General features: G+C 43.4%; 1 protein-coding gene across 1 annotated transcript in view; it reads left to right on the forward strand.

Moving 5' to 3' along the window:
• Window positions 1-2,739: 2,739 nt before the first annotated feature.
• Window positions 2,740-21,418, forward strand: part of LOC138955485 (arylsulfatase B-like) — a 55,895-nt gene continuing 37,216 nt past the window's right edge. Inside the window, exons 1-4 of the mRNA XM_070327081.1 lie at window positions 2,740-2,768; window positions 11,561-11,807; window positions 19,020-19,311; window positions 20,245-20,487. Of these exons, the coding sequence (XP_070183182.1) occupies window positions 11,572-11,807; window positions 19,020-19,311; window positions 20,245-20,487 (771 nt within the window). The 5' untranslated portion in view covers window positions 2,740-2,768; window positions 11,561-11,571. The remainder of the gene's footprint in view (window positions 2,769-11,560; window positions 11,808-19,019; window positions 19,312-20,244; window positions 20,488-21,418) is intronic.

A 21,418-nucleotide genomic window follows, 5' to 3' on the forward strand; every position in this document is an offset into this window, starting at 1 on the left:
TCAGGGAGCGATTGATATTTGCCCGTAAATAGCCTTCAAAGCTGAAAATGTCCGTGATCGAGCACCGGAAATGGCTGTTCGATGGGTTTCGCAAGTAGAAATGTGCTTTATTTCACCAAATCAGCTCGTACTTGGTGTGGGTACGGGATTCTAGAGGACGAAGGAGTCATAATAGGTGCAAAGAAGTGCTATTTGGGAGCAGAATAAATCTTCCGAGACAGTAGACAAGAGAAGGTCATATTTGAGAGAAGCGCGTAGGCCGATTGTCTTTCCGACAGGCGAATGATACAGCAGATTAATCATTCGTTTTGACCAGAAACCTAGTCTCTAGTTTTTATGAATGAGTTTTCAGTCGGTAGCGCGCTGGATTTGTATTCAGTTGGCCGCTGTCAGCGTGAGTTCGATCCCAGGTTCGGCGGAAATTTATTTCAGAGTCAAATTTGTGTGCAGACTCTCTTCGGTGTCCGAACTCCCCCCCCCCCCCCCCCCCCCCCCCCCGTGTACACTACATTGGGTGTGCACATTAAAGATCCTACGATTGACAAAAGGGTCTTTCCTGGCAAAAATTGCTTAGGCACAGTTAATAATTGTCTACCTATACCCGTGTGACTTGGAATAATAGGCCGTGAAAGGTAAATATGCGCCGAAATGGCTGCAATTACTGGCCGTATAAAATTTCATCTCACACGGCATCACTGCAGAGCGCCTAGAACTGTACCCACGGAATATGCGCGATATAAGCCTCATTGATTGATTGATTGAAGTAATCCCACACTTTGAAGTAAACCCATTTTTTACTTCAAAGTGTGGGGGGATCTTCCCACACTTTGAAGTAAACTCAGTTTTTACTTCAAAGTGTGGGGGGATCTTCCCACACTTTGAAGTAACTTACTTCAAAGCGTGGGACTTTTGCATCGCCTGTTTGAGCCTGATGATTTTGTCCAAAAAAATGGCAAAGTCTTTTGGATGAGTGAACAGAAAAAGTGAGCGAGCCAAGAAACATAGTGATGTTTGTTATCAGGCTTTAAGCAATGTCCCATTGTTGAGTGTGACGAAAACTCGTGGTGACGATTTTAAAACATGTTGGGTCACGCATGGTCCAACCTTACATGGTCCAATCTTACATGGTCCAATCTTACATGGTCCAATCTTACATGGTCCAACCTTACATGGTCCAACCTTGCATGGTCCAACCTTGCATGGTCCAACCTTACATGGTCCAACCTTACATGGTCCAACCTTACATGGTCCAACCTTACATGGTCCAATCTTACATGGTCCAATCTTACATGGTCTAACCTTACATGTCCAACCTTACATGGTCCAATCTTACATGGTCCAACCTTACATGTCCAATCTTACATGGTGCAACCTTACATGGTCCAATCTTACATGGTCCAATCTTACATGGTCCAATATTACATGGTCCAACCTTACATGGTGCAACCTTACATGGTCCAACCTTACATGGTCCAACCTTACATGGTCCAATCTTACATGGTCCAATCTTACATGGTCCAATAATATATATATGGACCATGTAAGATTGGACCATGTAAGGTTGGACCATGTAAGGTTGGACCATGTAAGGTTGGACCATGTAAGATTGGACCATGCGTGACCCAACATGTTTTAAAATCGTCACCACGAGTTTTCGTCACACTCAACAATGGGACATTGCTTAAAGCCTGATAACAAACATCACTATGTTTCTTGGCTCGCTCACTTTTTCTGTTCACTCATCCAAAAGACTGCCATTTTTTTGGACAAAATCATCAGGCTCAAACAGGCGATGCAAAAGTCCCACGCTTTGAAGTAAGTTACTTCAAAGTGTGGGAAGATCCCCCCACACTTTGAAGTAAAAACTGAGTTTACTTCAAAGTGTGGGAAGATCCCCCCACACTTTGAAGTAAAAAATGGGTTTACTTCAAAGTGTGGGGCACATCCCCACACTTTGAAGTAATTTACTTCAAAGTGTGGGATTACTTGAAAGTGTGGTGCAACAGTGGTGCCACGTCTGCTATCCAGTTCGCGGTAGGATTAGAAAATATACATATTATATACCCAACCGATGTCAAATACGAGCTGATTTGGTGAAATAAAGCACATTTCTACTTGCGAAACCCATCGAACAGCCATTAGGCTAAGCGAGAGAGTTCTCGTGATTGTTTTAATTAAAAAAACTCATTCATAAAAACTAGAGACTAGGTTTCTGGTCAAAACGAATGATTAATCTGCTGTATCATTCGCTTGTCGGAAAGACAATCGGCCTACGCGCTTCTCTCAAATATGACCTTCTCTTGTCTACTGTCTCGGAAGATTTATTCTACTCCCAAATAGCACTTCTTTGCACCTCTTATGACTCCTTTGTCCTCTAGAATCCCGTACCCACACCAAATACGAGCTGATTTGGTGAAATAAAGCACATTTCTACTTGCAAAACCCATCGAACAGCCATTTCCGGTGCTCGATCACGGACATTTTCAGCTTTGAAGGCTATTTACGGGCAAATATCAATCGCTCCCTGACTTTTTATGCATCGAGAAACAAATTTAGTCATCGCTGAATCAGTAGCTTACCTTAAATCCCGACATAAATCAAACAATACCTAGAAAACAGACAAAACTTGCCTTCACACGTGTCATGAGCGGCCTTCGGCTTCTGTTCGGCCTTTGACCGGTTATCCCCCGTGCTGTTGGTGCGAGAGATGTATAAAAGCACTCCACTCTGACAGTTCGGGCATACGTCAACACTGGGGACTCGCACTGGTAAGACCTGTTTGTTTCTTTGCTGTCTGGTACGGAGCAGGAGTCTGCATATGAGTAGGACTAGAATTTCAAAAAAAACATGTACTCACCAGAGACGTAGACACATAGGTATTGGGAAATAAACTAGTTTTGACCATAATTATGTCTTCTTCAGTGACGTTGAAACACAAGTAAGAATCTTTTGTAATGTATGTTTGATGGTGTATGCTTTTAATTAAGCGTTGTTGACTATGAATGTAGATGTAAATGCTTGTATAACTGTGTTTTAATTTTAAATGTGTCAAGCGCAAAGAGCATAATTGTAAAGTTATGATGTTGCGCTATATAAATGCTCATTTATTATTATCATATCATAAGTACCGGGTAATATGTAGAGGTTACATGCCTAGTCTCAGTGATTATAAAAATAATGGTCGAAGTTAGCGGATCATGAAAAATGCGAGCTTTAGCGAGCTTTTTCATGACCGCGAACTGAGACCATTATTTTTTTATAATCACTGAGACGAGGTGTGTAACCTCTTTATTCCTCCTTTCTTCAGTTATTCAAAGAAAAGAGGAGTTTTTTTTGCGAAAGTTTGATCGAATCCTATTCACTCAACCAGTCAACCTGCGCAGGCGATTGATTAATGCGCGGTTGTATAGTTCCGTGCAAATCATTCCATTCTGTTAACACTTTTTGTCAGTTTTCCTATTTTGGACTAAAATCAAGTACACAGATATGCTGTTATTCTGCTGTGGCGGCAAAGGCAGATATTGTGTGTTCTGTATATGTTTTGGTATCGCTTAGCCTAGGATAATGTTCTTTCGTCAAATGGGACTAGCAGACGAACTTTTGCACCCGTGTTCCAACGTTAAAAACTGTATGAAGTTCAGTTTTCTGGGGAAAATAATGTATGAAACCGCTTTATGTTGTTTAAATTAATGAGATGTGTGCATTTGGTTGCGTGTGATCTGTTTATTAAATGAAATATTGTTGAAAACTGACCGTCGGATTGCAGTCTGTTGTCGAAGAAACTGAGTGAAAAGAAGGGGAACTACTCTTGTCGCTAGTATGAGTTACTTGCCTTGCGGGAAATTGCTTGTGATGAACGTTTGAGCACGGCAGACGGTAGATTCAGAAAACAACCGAACTCATGGATTTTATATGAAGATTCATGTGTTCAGGCCTGTACTTGTTAATTTAAATGCGGTATGTTTGTATTGTTTGCTCCAGAGATGTATACTTCGTACATTAGAGCGTTCGGAACTTTTCAGTCGCAAAAAGTAGTACCGAAGCAGGACAACTTCTCAACCCATTGCACTATCGAGGATTCAGGCTGTTGCTGGGTCGTTATTTGTTTGGTTGCTGGGTCATTATCGAAAAATAACTACCCCTACAAGTTTACAGAGGTAAAGAAGCAGAGGGGGGAATAAAACACAATCTTGACATTACCTTATTATTTCTCGTTCAATGACGTAGACACGAACACGATGATATAAACTAGTTTTTACCATAATTATGTCTTCTTCAGCGACGTTGACACACAAGTACCGGGTAAAAAAAACCAATTATGTCTCGATATGTATTTCTCTCTCTCGACTGTATACAGAGTGAGAGATAAGAACAGCCTCGCTTTCACCTAGATCCTGCCTAAAAACAATGTTCAGACCTCATGTTCAGACTCGGCGTAATGATTCCGAAAGGACTACTTTTTAGCGGTCAAGTTCAGTCGTCCGCATCGGAGGATGAACTGTCGAAGAAGAAAAATAATCTCGTGCAAACCGAGCGGCTCCAACACACTTCAGGGCAGCCCGCCTCTCAAAAGGAAATCGGTCGACCCACGTAGGCCACGGTCGGAAAGGTCGCTCTGATGTTGGGAGAACTTGCGTATTTTCATTTCATTTATTGTTGTTCATTACCGTTCATTGCCGTTTCAGAATTGTATTCTCTTTCTTCCAGACCATTGCTTTTTTGTTGAAACCCAAGAAAAATTGAATTCATTATAATTTCAAACACGATACAATTGGTCCTACTTTTTCAAGCGTATGTCTGTGACGTCGAATGGAATGCGAGTGATTAGGTTTGTTGATTTTGCTCGGAGAAGTGGTCCGTGTTCAAGCAAGTTTCTTTCTTCTTTGAAAACAAAAACCCTAAGACCAGTGAATGTCGAGATATAAGCTACTCACAAAAAGTTAAGGATCACTTGCACACAAATTCATAACTTTCCAAATAAGAAAGCCAATGCGTTGGTATTTGGCAAGCGTTTAATTCAATGCTTTAGTGATAACGATACAAGATTTCCTTCAATTTTGAGCAATCGTTTGGTATGTACATTTTATCAAAGTGTGTACGTATCGAAATTTAATTTCCCAAAGTCGTTGAAACCACAAGACATGGCATTCAGATGCTCCCAAAAGTTCAGTAATGCGTGTAACCGCCCTGGCTGTTCTGGCACTCGATGCAGCGAGTCCTCATAGAGTTCACCAGGGTGGTGAAGATCCTCTGTGGAAGCGCCTGCCACTCAGCCTGCAGCATCTGGTAGAGGTGCTGGACAACCCTTGGTGGGGGGAGGTTGCTCCTCACTTTGCGATCCAACTCATCCCAGAGGTTCTCAATCGGGTTGAGATCGGGACTGCATGCTGGCCACTCCATTCTGTTGACTCCAGACTGCTGCAGGAAGTCGTTGACCACCCTTGCCCTGTGGGGGCGAGCGTTGTCATCCTGGTGGACAGCCTGCGGTCCCATCTTCTGCAGTGTAGGCACAGCCAGCGGTCGAAGGATCTCATCCCGGTATCGGAGGCCAGTCAGGTTACCCTGTCCATGAAACAAGGGTGTTCTGTGGTGAAGGCTGAAGGCCCCCCAGACCATTACAGAACCTCCACCAAAGGCCACCTTTTTTTGGACAGTGGTGTCAATGTAGCGTTCCCCTTGGCGCCTCCAGACCCTCAGTCGGTCGTCGTTGTGGTTCAGGGTGAAGCGTGATTCATCACTGAACAGGACCTGGGACCATTGCTGACGTGTCCACCTCACGTGACGTCTTCAGAAGACGCGGCGTGCTGCCCTATGGGCTGGAGTTAAGCGTGGCCGTACAGCTGGGCGACGAAAACGGAGGTTAAACCCATGAAGGCGATTCCGTATGGTCTGCTGGCTGATGTTGATGTTAGTAGCCACCCTCCGCTGCCTTCGAATAATGCTGGAAGAGGCTGTTTTTGTTTGCAAGGGTAGTCGTTCAATGAGACGATCTTCACGTGGAGTTGTCTTCTTTGGTCGCCCAGGTCTGCGTCTTTCCTGGACCCTCCCAGTGGCTGTGAAACGTTGAATCAGTCTGACAATGACCGAGATGGACACGTGAAGTCGCCTGGCCACTTCTCATTTTGGGACACCATCTTGGAACCATGCAACAGCTCGTCCCCTCTCAAACTCGTTCAATTTTCGTCGTGGAGGCATTGTCAGATAATCCCTTAAACTGGTGGTATGTCTTCTCAAAAAGCCAAGCAAGTGACAGCATCTCACACATAAACAGCAGTGCTTGCTCATGCATAATGGTTTTTCCATGTGGCTTGTGCAATGTGTTCGGGATGAACGGTCCAAAACAAGGTCCTTTTTCGCAAGTTTCCGCTTTTTCTTTTGCTACCAAGCTCAGTAGTAGAAAATCCCGTGCAATTTTCCCACTAACACAACATCGCCCACTTACAGCTGAACAAGAATTCATAACACTTTGGTTTGACTGAGAAATAAATAACAGTAGCGAACTGATTTTATTGAGCACCTGTTTTCTCATAGTGATCCTTAACTTTTTGTGAGTAGTGTATGTACTGAACTCCAAAAGAAACGCAAGTTGAAATTTCAAGAAATTTAATCTCATTCTTTGGCATTTCATTTTGACGAGATCGAATCGAACGAATTTCACGAAAATTGGTACAAAGCATCTTGGGGCAATGTTCTTTGATTGTCACTAACAAAAAAACGTTACCGAAAGAAAGTTCTCACCGCCAGGCTCAGTAACGCGTGTGTCCCCCATTGGCGTTGACAAGGGCCTGACATCTGGCTCTCATGGAGCGCACCAGGCGGTTGACAGTGGCCATGTTGATGGTGGTCCAGATTTGCCTGATGGCCTGCTCCAACTGGGGTGCGGTTGTTGGCCTCGGCTGGAAGGCATTCAGCTCCCTTTGCAAAATGTCCCATAAGTGTTCAATGGGATTCATATCCGGGCTCAGGGAGGGCCAGGGCATCACCCTGATGTTGTTCTGCTGCAGGAAGGCCGTGGTGGCCCTCGCGGTGTGGGGGCGAGCGTTGTCCTGCTGAAAGGTAAGGTTGCCGTGGAGTTGGAAGTACGGCACGACTGTGGGTCCCAGGACCTGGTTGATGTACCGCTGTGTATTCACGCCGTTTCCGCGCACAGGGCCGATGCCTTGGAAGACCACGGGGCCCACAAGATGGTTGAGGCCTATCCCACCCCAGATCATGACGCTGGGGCCTCCCCAGGCGTTGTGTTGCAGGATGTTGTTGGCGGCGTACCTCTGGTTGCGTCTTCGCCACACCCTGATGCGGCCGTCCGCGTGGCTGATGCAGTAGCGGCTTTCGTCCGTAAAATGGATGTCCCGCCACTGCCGCTGGTTCCAGTTGAGGTGTTCATGTCCCTGCTGCCTGTGCTGTGCAGTAAGCAATGTGCGGCGAGCAGGGCGCCTGCATTCCAGGTTGTTGGCTGACAGCCGGCGTCGTGTCGTGGTGCCCGAGATGGGAGCGCCATGGGTTCCAACGGTGTTCCTGGAGGTTTCTGTAGCCGGGAGGAACGGTTGGCGCAGGTGCTGACGGTAGATGACCCGGTCCTGGCGAGCAGTAGTCACACGAGGTCGTCCGCTTCTAGTGCCATCCCGGGTGCTGCCGCTGGCTTGGAATCGGGTCCACAGACGACAGATGGTCGAGGTTGCCACGCCTATGACATTTGCAATGGCAGCTGGGCGATTTCCAGCTTGCAATTGCCCGATTGCTCTCTCCCGGTCAATAGCGCTCAGTCTTGGCATGCTTCTACTGTACAAATGGCTGATTTCAGACAGTGGACGGAGACAGGTTTGTGTTCCTTGTGTGAGCTTAGTACTGTTAACGAAAAAAAATCCGGTCTGGCAGGTTCTGTGTGGGCTGCGCGAGCGAAAAACAGTCTCAATCTTCAGCACGCTGCAGAGAGCGCACCCTGGGCGCTGCACACGTGATTTTCACAGGCTACGTGCAGGACACTATGCTAACTCATGCTCGTGCAGAATTTTCCCCTGAAACCCACCTTTAGTGCATGAATTTTAACAAAACCCTAAATAACTCTTAACTTGCGTTTCTTTTGGAGTTCAGTATATGTTAATTGGATCTGTGATCCAAACATGGCTTTTGGTCAATCTCGACGGCAGTTTATTCCACGAGCCCTACAGATCCAATTAACGTATATTGACATTACCTTATATAGCTATTCTGATGGACCCAGATGTCAAGAAATTACCACTGATTACATTAAAAGTGTGTTCATCTCTTGTCAGGTGCTTGAATTTCTATAGTAACTACGGAAAGTCATAATGTACTCAGAATACGCTTCAATAGGTGTACATATTTGAAGTACAACGTTCACAAACACACTGAAAACATGAAACGGGTCGATCAGCAGATAAACTTACCCCTCACCTATTGAAGCGTATTCTGAATGTTATGAGTTAGACATCTGCTAATCGAGTGTGGAAGAAAACTCTGTCACACAACCAAGTCTGAATAGCATTTATGTCTCACGACTTCAACAGAGGAGAGAACAAACACGTTTTGCGTACTCAAGCTTGACAAACCTAAACACAGGAGCAACCATTGATTGTGGAGATAATTATATCTACTTTTTGACGGAAGTGACCGAACAACTATACTGTTCAAAAAAAGAAACGCATAGTTGCTACTTGCCCAATTTGTTTTATTTTTCGAAACAATTTACAGAAAATCCAATATTTAGATTATTTGTTTGAAATTTGGTATGGACACAGTTGAATGCACACACAGTTCATTTGCATCTTCAAATCAATCAGTCAATCAATACGATTGGGTGCCGAGGCTGTCAAGTCAGTAGGGGGTGTGACTGCCTTGAGCAGCAACAACTGCCCGGCACCTTCTGGGCATGGACTGGATCAGATGCCGGATATCTTGCTGTGGGATGGTGTCCCACTCCTCCTGAAGTGCCTGCAATAGATCGCGGTGATTTGCCGGCGCTTCTTCTCGCCTGCGCACACGTCTGTCCAATTCATCCCAGAGGTGTTCTATCGGGTTCATGTCTGGCGACATGGATGGCCAGGGAAGCACCTGGACATGGTGGTCGGTGAGGAACTGGGTGGTGAGTCATGCTGTGTGCGGGCGAGCGTTGTCCTGCTGGAATATGGCATCCTGGTCAGCCAGAAGAGGAAGGGCGTGTGGGCGCAGAATTTCCTCCACGTATCGCTGGGCAGTTATGCGCCCTTGGACGTGCACCAGGGTGCTCCTTCCAGCGGTATTGATCGCCCCCCACACCATGACGCCTCCACCACCATGAACGGGTGCCTCATCCACACAGTTGGGCGCGTAACGTTCGTTTACTCTCCGGTAGACCCTCCTCCGACCATCATGTCGCTGGAGCAGGAAGTAGGACTCGTCGCTGAACCACATGTGTCTCCAGTGATTCCGGACGGTCCAGCGAAGGTGCTGGTTGCCCCACTGCACTCGGTTCTGGCGATGGCAGCGGGTGAGGACAGCTCCTCTGTGAGGTCTGCGAGCTCTCAAACCAGCTTCATGCAGGCGGTTCCGCACGGTCTGGTCCGATAATCGGTGTGGCCCGGGGAGAGCCTGGACAGAAGATGAGGCCGACAGGAAACGATTCCGGAGGTGGCGGAGCCGTATGAAGCGGTCGTGAGCAGCAGTTGTCGCCCTTGGTCTTCCCGCTCGTGGCAAGTCAGCAACGGAGCCAGTGGCTTGAAACCTGACCCACAGTCTACTGATGGTGCTCTGGGACACGTGGAAGTGCCTGGCGATTGCACTTTGACTTTGGCCTGCTTGTAAACGACCCAATGCAATTTGGCGGTCTTCTCTGCTCAATCGGGCCATCTTTCGTCGCTGAATTGTCGTCTGATTTCTTTGTGGCGAACAATCAGCTTTGATGGGTTTTGGAAGACATAGTGAGAGTTCATATTCCCCGAGTTTCACGAGATTACACTGAAGCATGACGAGTGGTCATGCCAAATGAGCAATTTTGACATTGTAGCCACTGATAACGCATGCGTCACGTGCAGAGCTCACTTGTGGCAATGGACGAAAGGTCGACGACCAGATAAACATTTTCTGCAGTTTGGTGGATATCCTTGTAGCCATATAACTAAATTAACCAAATATTACAAGCTATGCGTTTCTTTTTTTGAACAGTATATGAAAGACGTCTCGGTATATGTGAATGACGTCACAGTCATCGTCAGAGTCTGTATCTTTTGAAGCCTCGCATTCTTCATGACGTTTTTCTGTGTCTGCATCCGCGAAATGTTTGTTCTTTTGGTTTAAACAATGTTTATTCATATTTACATGATGTCCATCGACATAGGGTGAAGACAACAACAAGCCTACGGCTTATGGTGGTGTCTCCAAACACATTTACAATAAGAACATGGCAGACAAGCCCTTACACAGTAAAGAAAAACAATCCGTACATTTTACTCAAAATATTGATCAAATTTAGGAGAGAAAAGAAAAGACGAACAGAAGGTGAGAAAACACCAAAGAAAATAAAGTAAACACACATACACATCTAACCAGAAGAATGCGTAAAGGATAATAATCGGTGATTAAACAAATCAAGAACAATAATTTGGGGACAAGTATTCAGACCGGGGAAGGGGAGGCTTAAGAGGGGGAGGTGGAAGAGAGAGAGAGAGAGAGAGAGAGAGAGAGAGATAATCTGTGTTTGTCTAATTATTTCCAAACAGGCCAGTACGTCTGATGAATTCCTGAACAGGTTTAAATATATTATTATTTTCAAAATGAATTTCGTTCACATATCCTTCTAATAAAGTAACAATGTTAATGAAACGATTGTGAAGCGTATAAATGGTATCCTGGCGATCTTGCAAATAAGTTGGGCATTTAACAAAAGAGTGGTCAACTGTTTCTGCACCAGTGCCGCATTCACATTCACTATCGTTACTTAAATGACGGATAACTGTTTGTTCTTTTCGGGGTCTTTGTCATCTATGTTCAGAACTCCGCTGTCCTTCTGGTTTCAGACTAACAGGCCTCCTGAGCGAGCCACGTTGCAAGGACAGCTAAATTCGCGTATGGAAACACAGAATGCCTACTGTCGTCTGGGATGCCGTTTTCAATATTCTCAGCGTTGAAGAATGTGTAAAGAGAAAAAAAAAACATCAGGAGAAATACAAGTCGTGTGTGCATTTTGGGGCTTTTGGAGGGACGATTTCGAGTTTGAATCCGTTCTTGCCAAAGCGGGTGACATACAATCTTGCATACGTTTGCTTTAGTAGTGGCAAAGAAGGAAAGCGTGTGACATACGCTCTTTGTTTATCCTTCTTTCAGCACAGGTCTTTTTCTACCCCATAGCATTTATAAATACACACACACACACACACATACACACACACACACACACACACACACACACACACACACAAACACACACACACACACACACACACACACACAGCCATACAAACATTGTTAGTTTGATATGCAATATGACGTTGCGGCACAAGGCAAATCTGTTGGCTCTCTATAGGATGTGTGTATTCGTCATAAAACTTGTGCTCCTTGATTTCAGATGCAATCATCATGACGTGGACAACAGTGACGCTGCTGGTGCTGTGTGGAGTCGCAGTGACCAGCGCGGCCAAGCCAAACATCATCTTCGCCATGCTGGACGACGCTGGCTGGTACGACTTCCAGTCCCACGACCCTCTGATGGCCACCCCCCGCATTGACCAGCTGAGACAGGAGGGGCTGTTTCTGGACAACTCCTATATGCTGCCCATGTGTTCCCCGACCAGGACCGCCCTCTTGACCGGACGGTAGTGTATAACACAGGCAATCCAAATCTTCGCAATTTCAAGCAAAAACATTTAAAAAAAAACGAAAACACCTTTTTACATTTAGTCAAGTTTTGACTAAATGTTTTAACGTAGAAGAGGGGAATCGAGACGAGGGTCGTGGTGTATGTGTGTGTGTGTGTGTGTGTGTGTGTGTGTGTGTGTGTGTGTGTGTGTGTGTGTGTGTGTGTGTGTCTGTGTGTGTGTGTGTGTGTGTGTTTGTGTGTGTGTGTGTGTGTGTGTGTGTGTCTGCGTGTGTGTGTAGAGCGATTCAGAGTAAACTACTGGGCCGATCTTTATGAAATTTGACATGAGAGTTCCTGGGTATGATATCCCGAGAACTTTTTTTTTTTTGATAAATGTCTTTGATGACGTCATATCCGGCTTTTCGTGAAAGTTGAGGCGGCACTGTCACGCTCTCATTTTTCAACCAAATTGGTTGAAATTTTGGTCAAGTAATCTTCGACGAAGCCCGGACTTTGGTATTGCATTTCAGCTTGGTGGCTTAAAAATTAATTAATGACTTTGGTCATTAAAAATCTGAAAATTGTAAAAAGAAAAAAACATTCTAAAACGATCCAAATTTACGTTCATCTTATTCTCCATCATTTTCTGTTTCCAAAAACATATAAATATGGAATATTTAGGTTAAAAACAAGCTCTGAAAATTAAATATATAAAAATTATTATCAAAATTAAATTGTCGAAATCAATTTAAAAACACTTTCATCTTATTCCTTGTCGGTTCCTGATTCCAAAAACATATAGATATGATATGTTTGGATTAAAAACACGCTCAGAAAGTTAAAACGAAGAGAGGTACAGAAAAGCGTGCTATCCTTCTCAGCGCAACTACTAAACCGCTCTTCTTGTCAATTTCACTGCCTTTGCCATGAGCATGAGCGGTGGACTGACGATGCTACGAGTATACGGTCTTGCTGAAAAATTGCATTGCGTTCCGTTTCATTCTGTGAGTTCGACAGCTACTTGACTAAATGTTGTATTTTCGCCTAATGTATGCAATTGTAAACCGTACATGTGTCTGTGACTACAATGTTTTAACGTTTTAACCGAGGTGAGCTGGACAAAATAGTGTTTTCTGTACATGTATGCACACATCATCTTTCACCAGAGGGGTTTAAATTCATATTTATAAGGCCAAAATGCTTCAGCTTACGTAGTCCCCTGGACTTCCGGCGTTATTCATTTTCTTGAAACGTGTATGGCTGACTTTATTGGAGAAAAGATAACTGTAGATTTCATTCTCGCATTCTTCCACACATAACGCTGTGTATCCCATGTTGTCATTCTACCAAAGATAACACCGTATTTCCGATACTGGCGTTTCACACATTCCCGCAATAAACTGTGGATATGTTTTCAAAGAGTGGGCTGAGAAAAAAGGTTCTCAAGACAAGCAACAGCAAGAAACCAATATAGCTGCCATTTCCTCACGAGCAACATTTTGAGGCTAGGTGTTTTAAACCGTTCTGATTACCAGAATATATGTGTGTGGGTTTTTTTTTCTCTCTGGGGCAGACGACGATGTTGAACGATAGAATTAGGGTGCCTTTGATCCACAGCTCAAACTCTCACTAGTCTTGTACTGACACTGGAGTGTTTAACAATGTGGGTTTGTGTGTGTGTGTGTGTGTGTGTGTGTGTGTGTGTGGGTGTGTGTGAGTGTGTGTGTGTGTGAGAGAGAGAGAGAAAGAGAGAGAGAGAGAGAGAGAGAGAGAGAAAGAGAGAGAGAGCGGCTCCAAACAAAGAGTCTGTCGCTGGAACATCGTCTTGGTGAGTTCATCGGACTACAGCTAGGATAGTCCACCAAGCGACAGTGATCATCTTCATCAGTTGTGTGAATTGTACGCATATTCGGTACCTAACTATCAGTGTGTTTCGCTCAATTATCCGTATTTTCGCGAAAAGTATTGTGGACAATAACTTAACTGAGTACCCTTTGTTTAGCGATCATAACGTAACCTGTGACAAGCATATAATTGGCCTGGCAGGTTCAACTGTTCTGCCCGTGCGCATGACTTGTACTCGATGCGTGCGAGTTTAATGTTGTGTCGGTCAATCCGTGTCTGTACTGTGATTGCCGCAAACTCTTCAGCATTACCACCAGCGTAAATTGACTTTTCTGTGACGGTTGAAGGACGATCGAGTTTATCGAATTGCTTGTGCATTCCTTGCAGATTCCTGCCTTTACAGTGCATACATCTTTGTTCTTCTTTTTTTACATTTAGTCAAGTTTTGACTGAATGTTTTAACGTAGAGGGGGAATCGAGACGAGGGTCGTGGTGTATGTGCGTGCGTGCGTGCGTGTGTGTGTACGTGTGTGTGTGTCTGTGTCTGTCTGTGTGTGTGTGTAGAGCGATTCAGACTAAACTACTAGACCGATCTTCATGAAATTTGACATGAGAGTTCCTGGGTATGAAATCCCCAGACGTTTTTTTCATTTTTTTGATAAATGTCTTTTATGACGTCATATCCGGCTTTTCGTGAAAGTTGAGGTGGCACTGTCACGCTCTCATTTTTCAACCAAATTGGTTGAAATTTTGGTCAAGTAATCTTCGACGAAGCCCGGACTTCGGTATTGCATTTCAGCTTGGTGGCTTAAAAATTAATTAATGACTTTGGTCATTAAAAATCTGTAAATTGTAAAAAAAAAAAAAAATTTATAAAACGATCCAAATTTACGTTCATCTTATTCTCCATCATTTTCTGATTCCCAAAACATATAAATATGTTATCTTTTGGATTAAAAACAAGCTCTGAAAATTAAATATATAAAAATTATTATCAAAATTAAATTGTCGAAATCAATTTAAAAACACTTTCATCTTATTCCTTGTCGGTTCCTGATTCCAAAAACATATAGATATGATATGTTTGGATTAAAAACACGCTCAGAAAGTTAAAACAAAGAGAGGTACAGAAAAGCGTGCTATCCTTCTTAGCGCAACTACTACCCCGCTCTTCTTGTCAATTTCACTGCCTTTGCCATGAGCGGTGGACTGACGATGCTACGAGTATTACGGTCTTGCTGAAAAATGGCATTGCGTTCAGTTTCATTCTGTGAGTTCGACAGCTACTTGACTAAATGTTGTATTTTCGCCTTACGCGACTTGTTTTGTATTCTACGAGATTTCTACTCACTCATTTTCTCTTACAGAGATTGTTTTCATTGTGTACTGTTTAATAAGTCCATGACTGTATCTACGAATTCCTGGCCTGTTAAAGACGGTCTAAGAGTTGGACATTTGAATATTAATCATGCCATAAATAAGCTTGATGAGGTAGCAGCTGTTCTTCTCAACTCAGGCAAATACTTTCACATTTTTGGACTCTCTGAGTCGAGACTTAACAGCAATATCACAGATGTGGAAGTTAAGATTGAAGGATATAATGTCGTACGTCGAGATCCATCATCAACAAAAGAAACTGGTTTGCTTGTTTATATCCACGAGTCCTTAACGTTTCATAGACTTCATCACTTAGAGCAGCATTCGGTTGAAACAATATGGCTGGAATTAAAATTGCGTAAATCAGCGCCAGTCTTGACCGGTTTCTGCTACAGGAATCCAGCTGAACATGTTAACTGGTTTGATAATTTCGATAACATGATGGACGCTGTCAGCCTTGAATCCAGAGAAATTATACTTTTGGGCGATTTTAATCTTGATCTTCTGAAACCCAACAAGTGCTAGATGGAAAAGTTATCCCTTCATAATTTACAACAATTCGTAACGATTCCAACAAGAGTTACAGCTACCTCATCTACGCTTATAGACCATATATGTGTGTCAACCCAGGCTAACATTATTGAAACCTCAGTTCCAAGTATTGGTTGTAGTGATCATTTCCAATATGCCTCACATGGTCGAAAAAAGGGGTTAGAATCCCCAAACGAAAGCATAAATTCATAACTTATAGGCTATTTTCAAAACTTGATAAAGAATCATTCCTTTCTGATTTAAGTTGTACAGATTTTTCAATAATTTATAATCATACTGACCCCGATGAAGCATTTGAATTATTATACAACTTGTAGGCTATATAAAAGTGTATGATAAACATGCACCATTCAGAACCTCTCGTGTGCAGCAACACCCAAAACCAAAATGGCTTACCACACGACATTCAATGTGCGATTAATCACTGCGATTTTCTTAAACGTAATGGCAGAGAAGAAGAGTACAGAAAGCAGAGAAACGAAGTAACGTCCATGAAACGTGCTGCTCGCAAAAAATATTACCGTGAGCTCGCTGCATCAAATACGAAACAAAACTCAAAAGCCATCTGGAAAGTGATCAACCAGTTGACACGTAAAGAAACCGTAAAATCTTCTGTCATTGATGTATCTGCGGATGATCTTAACATTCATTTCACTTCTATTGTTGAAAAAATAATCACAAATGATAGATCAAAACAGAATAATCTGGACAAGTTGAAACAGTTTTGTGTTTAAAAAAATATTACACATAATTTAGACATCCCCCTGTTATCTGTGAGCGAAGTCTTCCATTATCTGATATGCTTAAAACAATCTGGTACTCGTGGTCTAGATAATCTTGATGGGAAAATGTTGAAGTTGTCTGCCCCTTTTATTGCAGAATCTCTGACATATGTTTACAATTTGTGCCTGGACAAATCTGACATTCCCGCCAAATTAAAGGAGGCAAAAGTAATCCCTCTATTTAAATCAGGTAATTCTGACCCCGCCAATTACAGACCAACCTCGATTCTTCCTGTGTTATCCAAACCACTAGAAAAACACATATATACACACTTGGCCGCACATTTGAAGAAATATGACCTTATTCATTCAAATCAGTCAGGCTTCAGGGAAAATTATTCGTGCCACACAGCATTAATAAACCTTCTTGATAACTTGCTTAGCAACATTAACAGTAATGAACTCTGTGGTGTCCTATTTGTCGATTTTGCAAAAGCATTTGACGTCATTAATCATGAGTTACTTTAAAGAAAATTAGCTGAGTATAGATTGTCACCCCAAACCCTATGCCTCCTCTCATCTTTCTTAGCCGGACGAGAGCAATCCGTCTGCGTGAATTCCACTATGTCAAGTAAAAGATATGTGTTATATGGAGTCCCCCAGGGTTCTGTCCTTGGGCCACTTCTTTTCTCTCTGTATATTAACGATCTTCCTTTTAGTGTTAATGATGATTGTGAACTATTTGCTGATGATACGACCATACACACTTCTGATAAAAAAATTAGACAAAGTTTATTTATCATTGCAGAACAGTGTAGATGATCTCATTAATTGGACGGAATATAACCACATGAGTCTTCACCCCCAAAAGACCAAATACATGTTAATTACAACAAGGCAAAAAAGACAAAACATCAAGAATAATCCTCATTCCTTATTAATTGGCAACGATGCAATAGCGGAAGTAAGTCCTTTGCTTTGTACTGGAAACTTGCATTCTCCCAGTAAGGTCATATATTGTACTACGTTGCAAGTCCCTGGAGCAATTTTTTTATTAGTGCTTTTGTGAACAAGAAACAATTAGCAAGTGGCTCTATCCCATCTCCTCCTTTCCCCGATCCCATCTCCCCCTTTCCCCGTCGCGATATAACCTTGAATGGTTGAAAACGACGTTAAACACCAAATAAAGAAAGAAAGAATAGCGGAAGTAGGAGATCACAAAGTTTTGGGAGTAAATATCGATAATAATTTATCTTGGACCCATCATGTTAGATCGTTGTGTAAAACCATGTCGAGGAAAATATATTTGTTGAACAGAATAAAACACTTTCTTGATCCACACTCAAGGTTATTATTTTATAGTGCATACATACAAACCATCACGGATTATTGTTCGACCATCTGGGACTCAGCCAGTGCAAATATTTTAAAACCACTGTATAGTCTACACAGACGAGCACTAAAATCAGTTCTATTAAAACAATCCAGTCTTGTTTTCGACGATTATAAAAAACTTAAGATTTTGCCCTTAAAAGAAAGATTTAAATCAAATAAAGGCGTGCTCCTTCACAAAATCCTTTACGGCCATGCACCACGTGCTTTCATTACAAAATTTAAAGCCAAACCAAGCCGAAAATTCAACGTCCCCATTCTGCGGATAGATCTCTTTAAATCAAGTTTAGCTTATTCTGGCAGCGTTTTGTGGAATTCTCTCCCGGAATCAGTTCGAGTCCCTACAAGTCTCAATACTTTCCAAAAAACACCTCTCATTACATTTAATGTCAAATTACGAAAAGTCACAGTGATGGAAGACTTCGTTCTGATTATTTTCATATTGATCATATCTGTCCATAAAGCATCAGTGTTTCATAACGCAAGAATGTTTGTATAGCCTACAACGTGTATATAGTCCTGTGAATAGTTTTTCTGCCTTTAACTGTCATGCTTATCTTTTGAAATTGTTTTACGTTTGTATATATATGTATTTAAGATTAGAATAGTCCCTCTCTGGGCGAGGGCTGGTTGCTCGTTTATATTGCTTATGCCACAACCCTCGTAAAATAAAATTTGATTTGATTTGATTTGATTTGACTTTAAAGTTACTGGACCTGTCAACTCTAGGTGCACAATCAATCAAAACATGGCGAGAGAGAGAACTCTTTCTGTTTTGGGTACTTGATGTCAAGACACTGTTTGTGATGACTTACAAAAAAATGTGGGTCCACTTTTGGCATACCTCACACAGCGTTGAGGCCCAGAACGTATTCAAAGGTAAATGTTGATTACATTTTTGTGGGAGATGCGAAGTAGCAAACCGCATACCGTTTCGTTTGGCTGAAAACACTTAAGGTGATGTGAATGCATCTGTGAGAAAGTTGTGAAAAGCTTTTGACTATTTATATCGTAATCTGAGACAAAAAGACAAATCGATGCTTCTGCAATAGTGTGACCCCTGTGACCCCTACACTGTTCATTTAACCTTGTGCAGACCTGTTTATCCGAACAATTTTGGAGTAACTTTTTACTATTTTATAGGATGTTGGGGAACAAATACTCCATTTGAGTTCAGACTACGATTTTCCAATGTTCTTCAAGTTAGGTTTGTCTTGCTAACATTGGCGTTTAACATTTGTAACCACAGGGTTACTATTGTGGTCATCGGATTACTATTGTTTGACTTGAGCTTTACTCTTGTCAAGTGGTGGGGGTAAACAGGATTGCTTGTGCCCCAGATACCCCCACACCATGGGACTGCAGGACGTCAATGCCCTTGGCGCCAGGAAGCTGTTCTGGCCCAACGAGACGTTCAGTATGCTGCCCGGGGAGCTCAAGGGGCTGGGCTACAAGACTCACATGCTGGGCAAGTGGCACCTCGGCCATTGCCACCCGTCCGTCACCCCTCTGGGCCGAGGGTTCGACACCTTCCAAGGCATGCTGCTGGGCGCTCACTCATCGTACTACACGCACATGAAGGGCAAAGTGTACGACTGGTGGAACAATACGCAACTCGACTTGGATGCAAAGGTGAACATGTGTTTATACCCCATGACCTTTCTTCTTTGTATCTGTTATTCTAGTGAGCAAATCTAGTGCGAGATTGCCTTGATGGCAATACCGTCTTTGAACCGTTTTTCCTGAGCAATATTTTGCGCAGCGGCAGTAACAAGTAATACACACGCACATTGAATGAAAAGAGAAGCTGAAACCAATGAGGCAGAACGCTATTTCAAGATCGGATAAACAAAAGGAAGTAAGCGCTCTATATATGCATACGACATATGTAATAAAATCGTTATTTAATTAAATTATAAAATAATTATTCCCTATCAACAAATTAAACGAAACGATGATGTTTGACTCGGTGTCGAATGTGATCCAGGCTAATTTGTCCCCCGTGATTTCGACCATGACCCAGTTGTCAGGAGGGGGGGGGGGGGGATGGAGGGAAGGGGGAAAGGGGGGAGGTGTCTGGGAGTGGGATGGGACGATTTGTTCAGAGGGTTGGGAATGGGGGGGGGGGGGGGGGGGGGGCAGTTGTCGGGGCTACACGTAGCCTACTACCGTGTCATCCGTTTTGGAATGAGAAAATTAAGAGATACTATTGATCTGACCTTTTGATGATGGGAGTGGAAGGGTGTGTGTGTGGGGGGGGGGGGGGGGGTTCAGGCGAATTTGCCGATCTGGGGAATCCACTGTACAATAATTGTGCTTGACGCAGACGGCAAGTAATTCAGGGGACGTAACCCATCCCAAACATCACGAAGAGTGCTCTTTCTGTGCCTTTTACACGAAATCAAACTTTGCTTTCAAACACTGTTTGTTTGTTTTTTAAAGTAAAGGCAGTCCGCATGCGCGGTAGAAATATTTGAAAAGCACAACCGTATGGTATAAATAATATTTGGAAGTGAATCTAAAGGCATTTGGTATGCTAACTTGCTACCGCCCCGTACCTTTCAGGACACGTACAACACAGACCTCATCAACGACGCCATGGTGGACATTGTCCAGCAGTCGCAAACCGACCAACCTTTCTTTGTCTACTTGGCCTACGCCGCACCACACGGACCTTTCGAGGTCCCCCAGCGTTACGTGGACACGTACTGCTCTCACGTCACCGAGCCTACCAGGCGTATCCACTGCGCTATGATGGCTGCAATCGACGAGGGTATTGGGAGGATGATTGATGCCTTGAAGGCAAAGGTAGGTGTCAAATGGTGGTGGAAAAGATCTGATGGAAATTGTCGTCGTTTTTACTGAGGATGAAAGGCCCACTTCACATCGTCAAAACAGTTTGCCTCACTGCCTCAGATTTGGTCAGGCTTGACTCCACTTGAACACATACCAAAAATGCACAACCTGGGTGCAGAAATATTCTGTTGAAATAAATATTTGTGTAATAGGCCCTCGTGCTTTTTTCTCATGAAATTGATTCATAAAGATACTTCAACTCACCACACCAAGCAGTCAGGTTGTTCATTTTTCGTATGTGACCAAGTGAAGGGGTGGTTTTATCCTGACCAAATCTGAGACTGTTTATTGCTGAGCCACATCTCTCAGGCTGTCACTGCAAAAACGTGGCCGTATGACAGCTGCTGTCGGTGGTATAGCAAGAAAGGGATGCCAAGGGCGGATCTGGGGGGGGGGGTTACACGGGTTACGTAACCCCCCCCCCCCCACCCCCCATCCCAAAAAAGAGGTAATTTATTGGCTCAGGATGCACCAGATAGCTCTATTTTGCTTCTTTGGATAAAAAAAATGTCCGGGGGGCATGCCCCCGGACCCCCCTAGAGGCTTAGGCGCCTTCGGCGCCGTCAACTTGTATCTTCGAGTAGTATAGAAAAGTATGCCTCATGCCTCGGCGCAATGCGCAATGCGCAAGGGTAGGGCCCAGCATAAAGTGATAGGTTAAGGTGCCTGTGTTTAAGTAGTGATAAGGAGGGATTGCGGATAAACGGTTTATTGCGTTTTATATTTTGTCATGTGATTTCATGTGCCTGTACCTGTTGCTCGGTACTAATGACCACTCCAGCTGGGGTAATGACAGGATTACTGCTTCCCAGCAGTAATTGCCCCCATAGGGTCAATTCCCGGCCTTTTTTATTGGTGCGTATCGCAACTGGAGTAATGACAG

Source organism: Littorina saxatilis, unplaced genomic scaffold, assembly GCF_037325665.1.
Source record: "Littorina saxatilis isolate snail1 unplaced genomic scaffold, US_GU_Lsax_2.0 scaffold_385, whole genome shotgun sequence".
In the NCBI taxonomy this organism is placed as follows: domain Eukaryota; kingdom Metazoa; phylum Mollusca; class Gastropoda; order Littorinimorpha; family Littorinidae; genus Littorina; species Littorina saxatilis.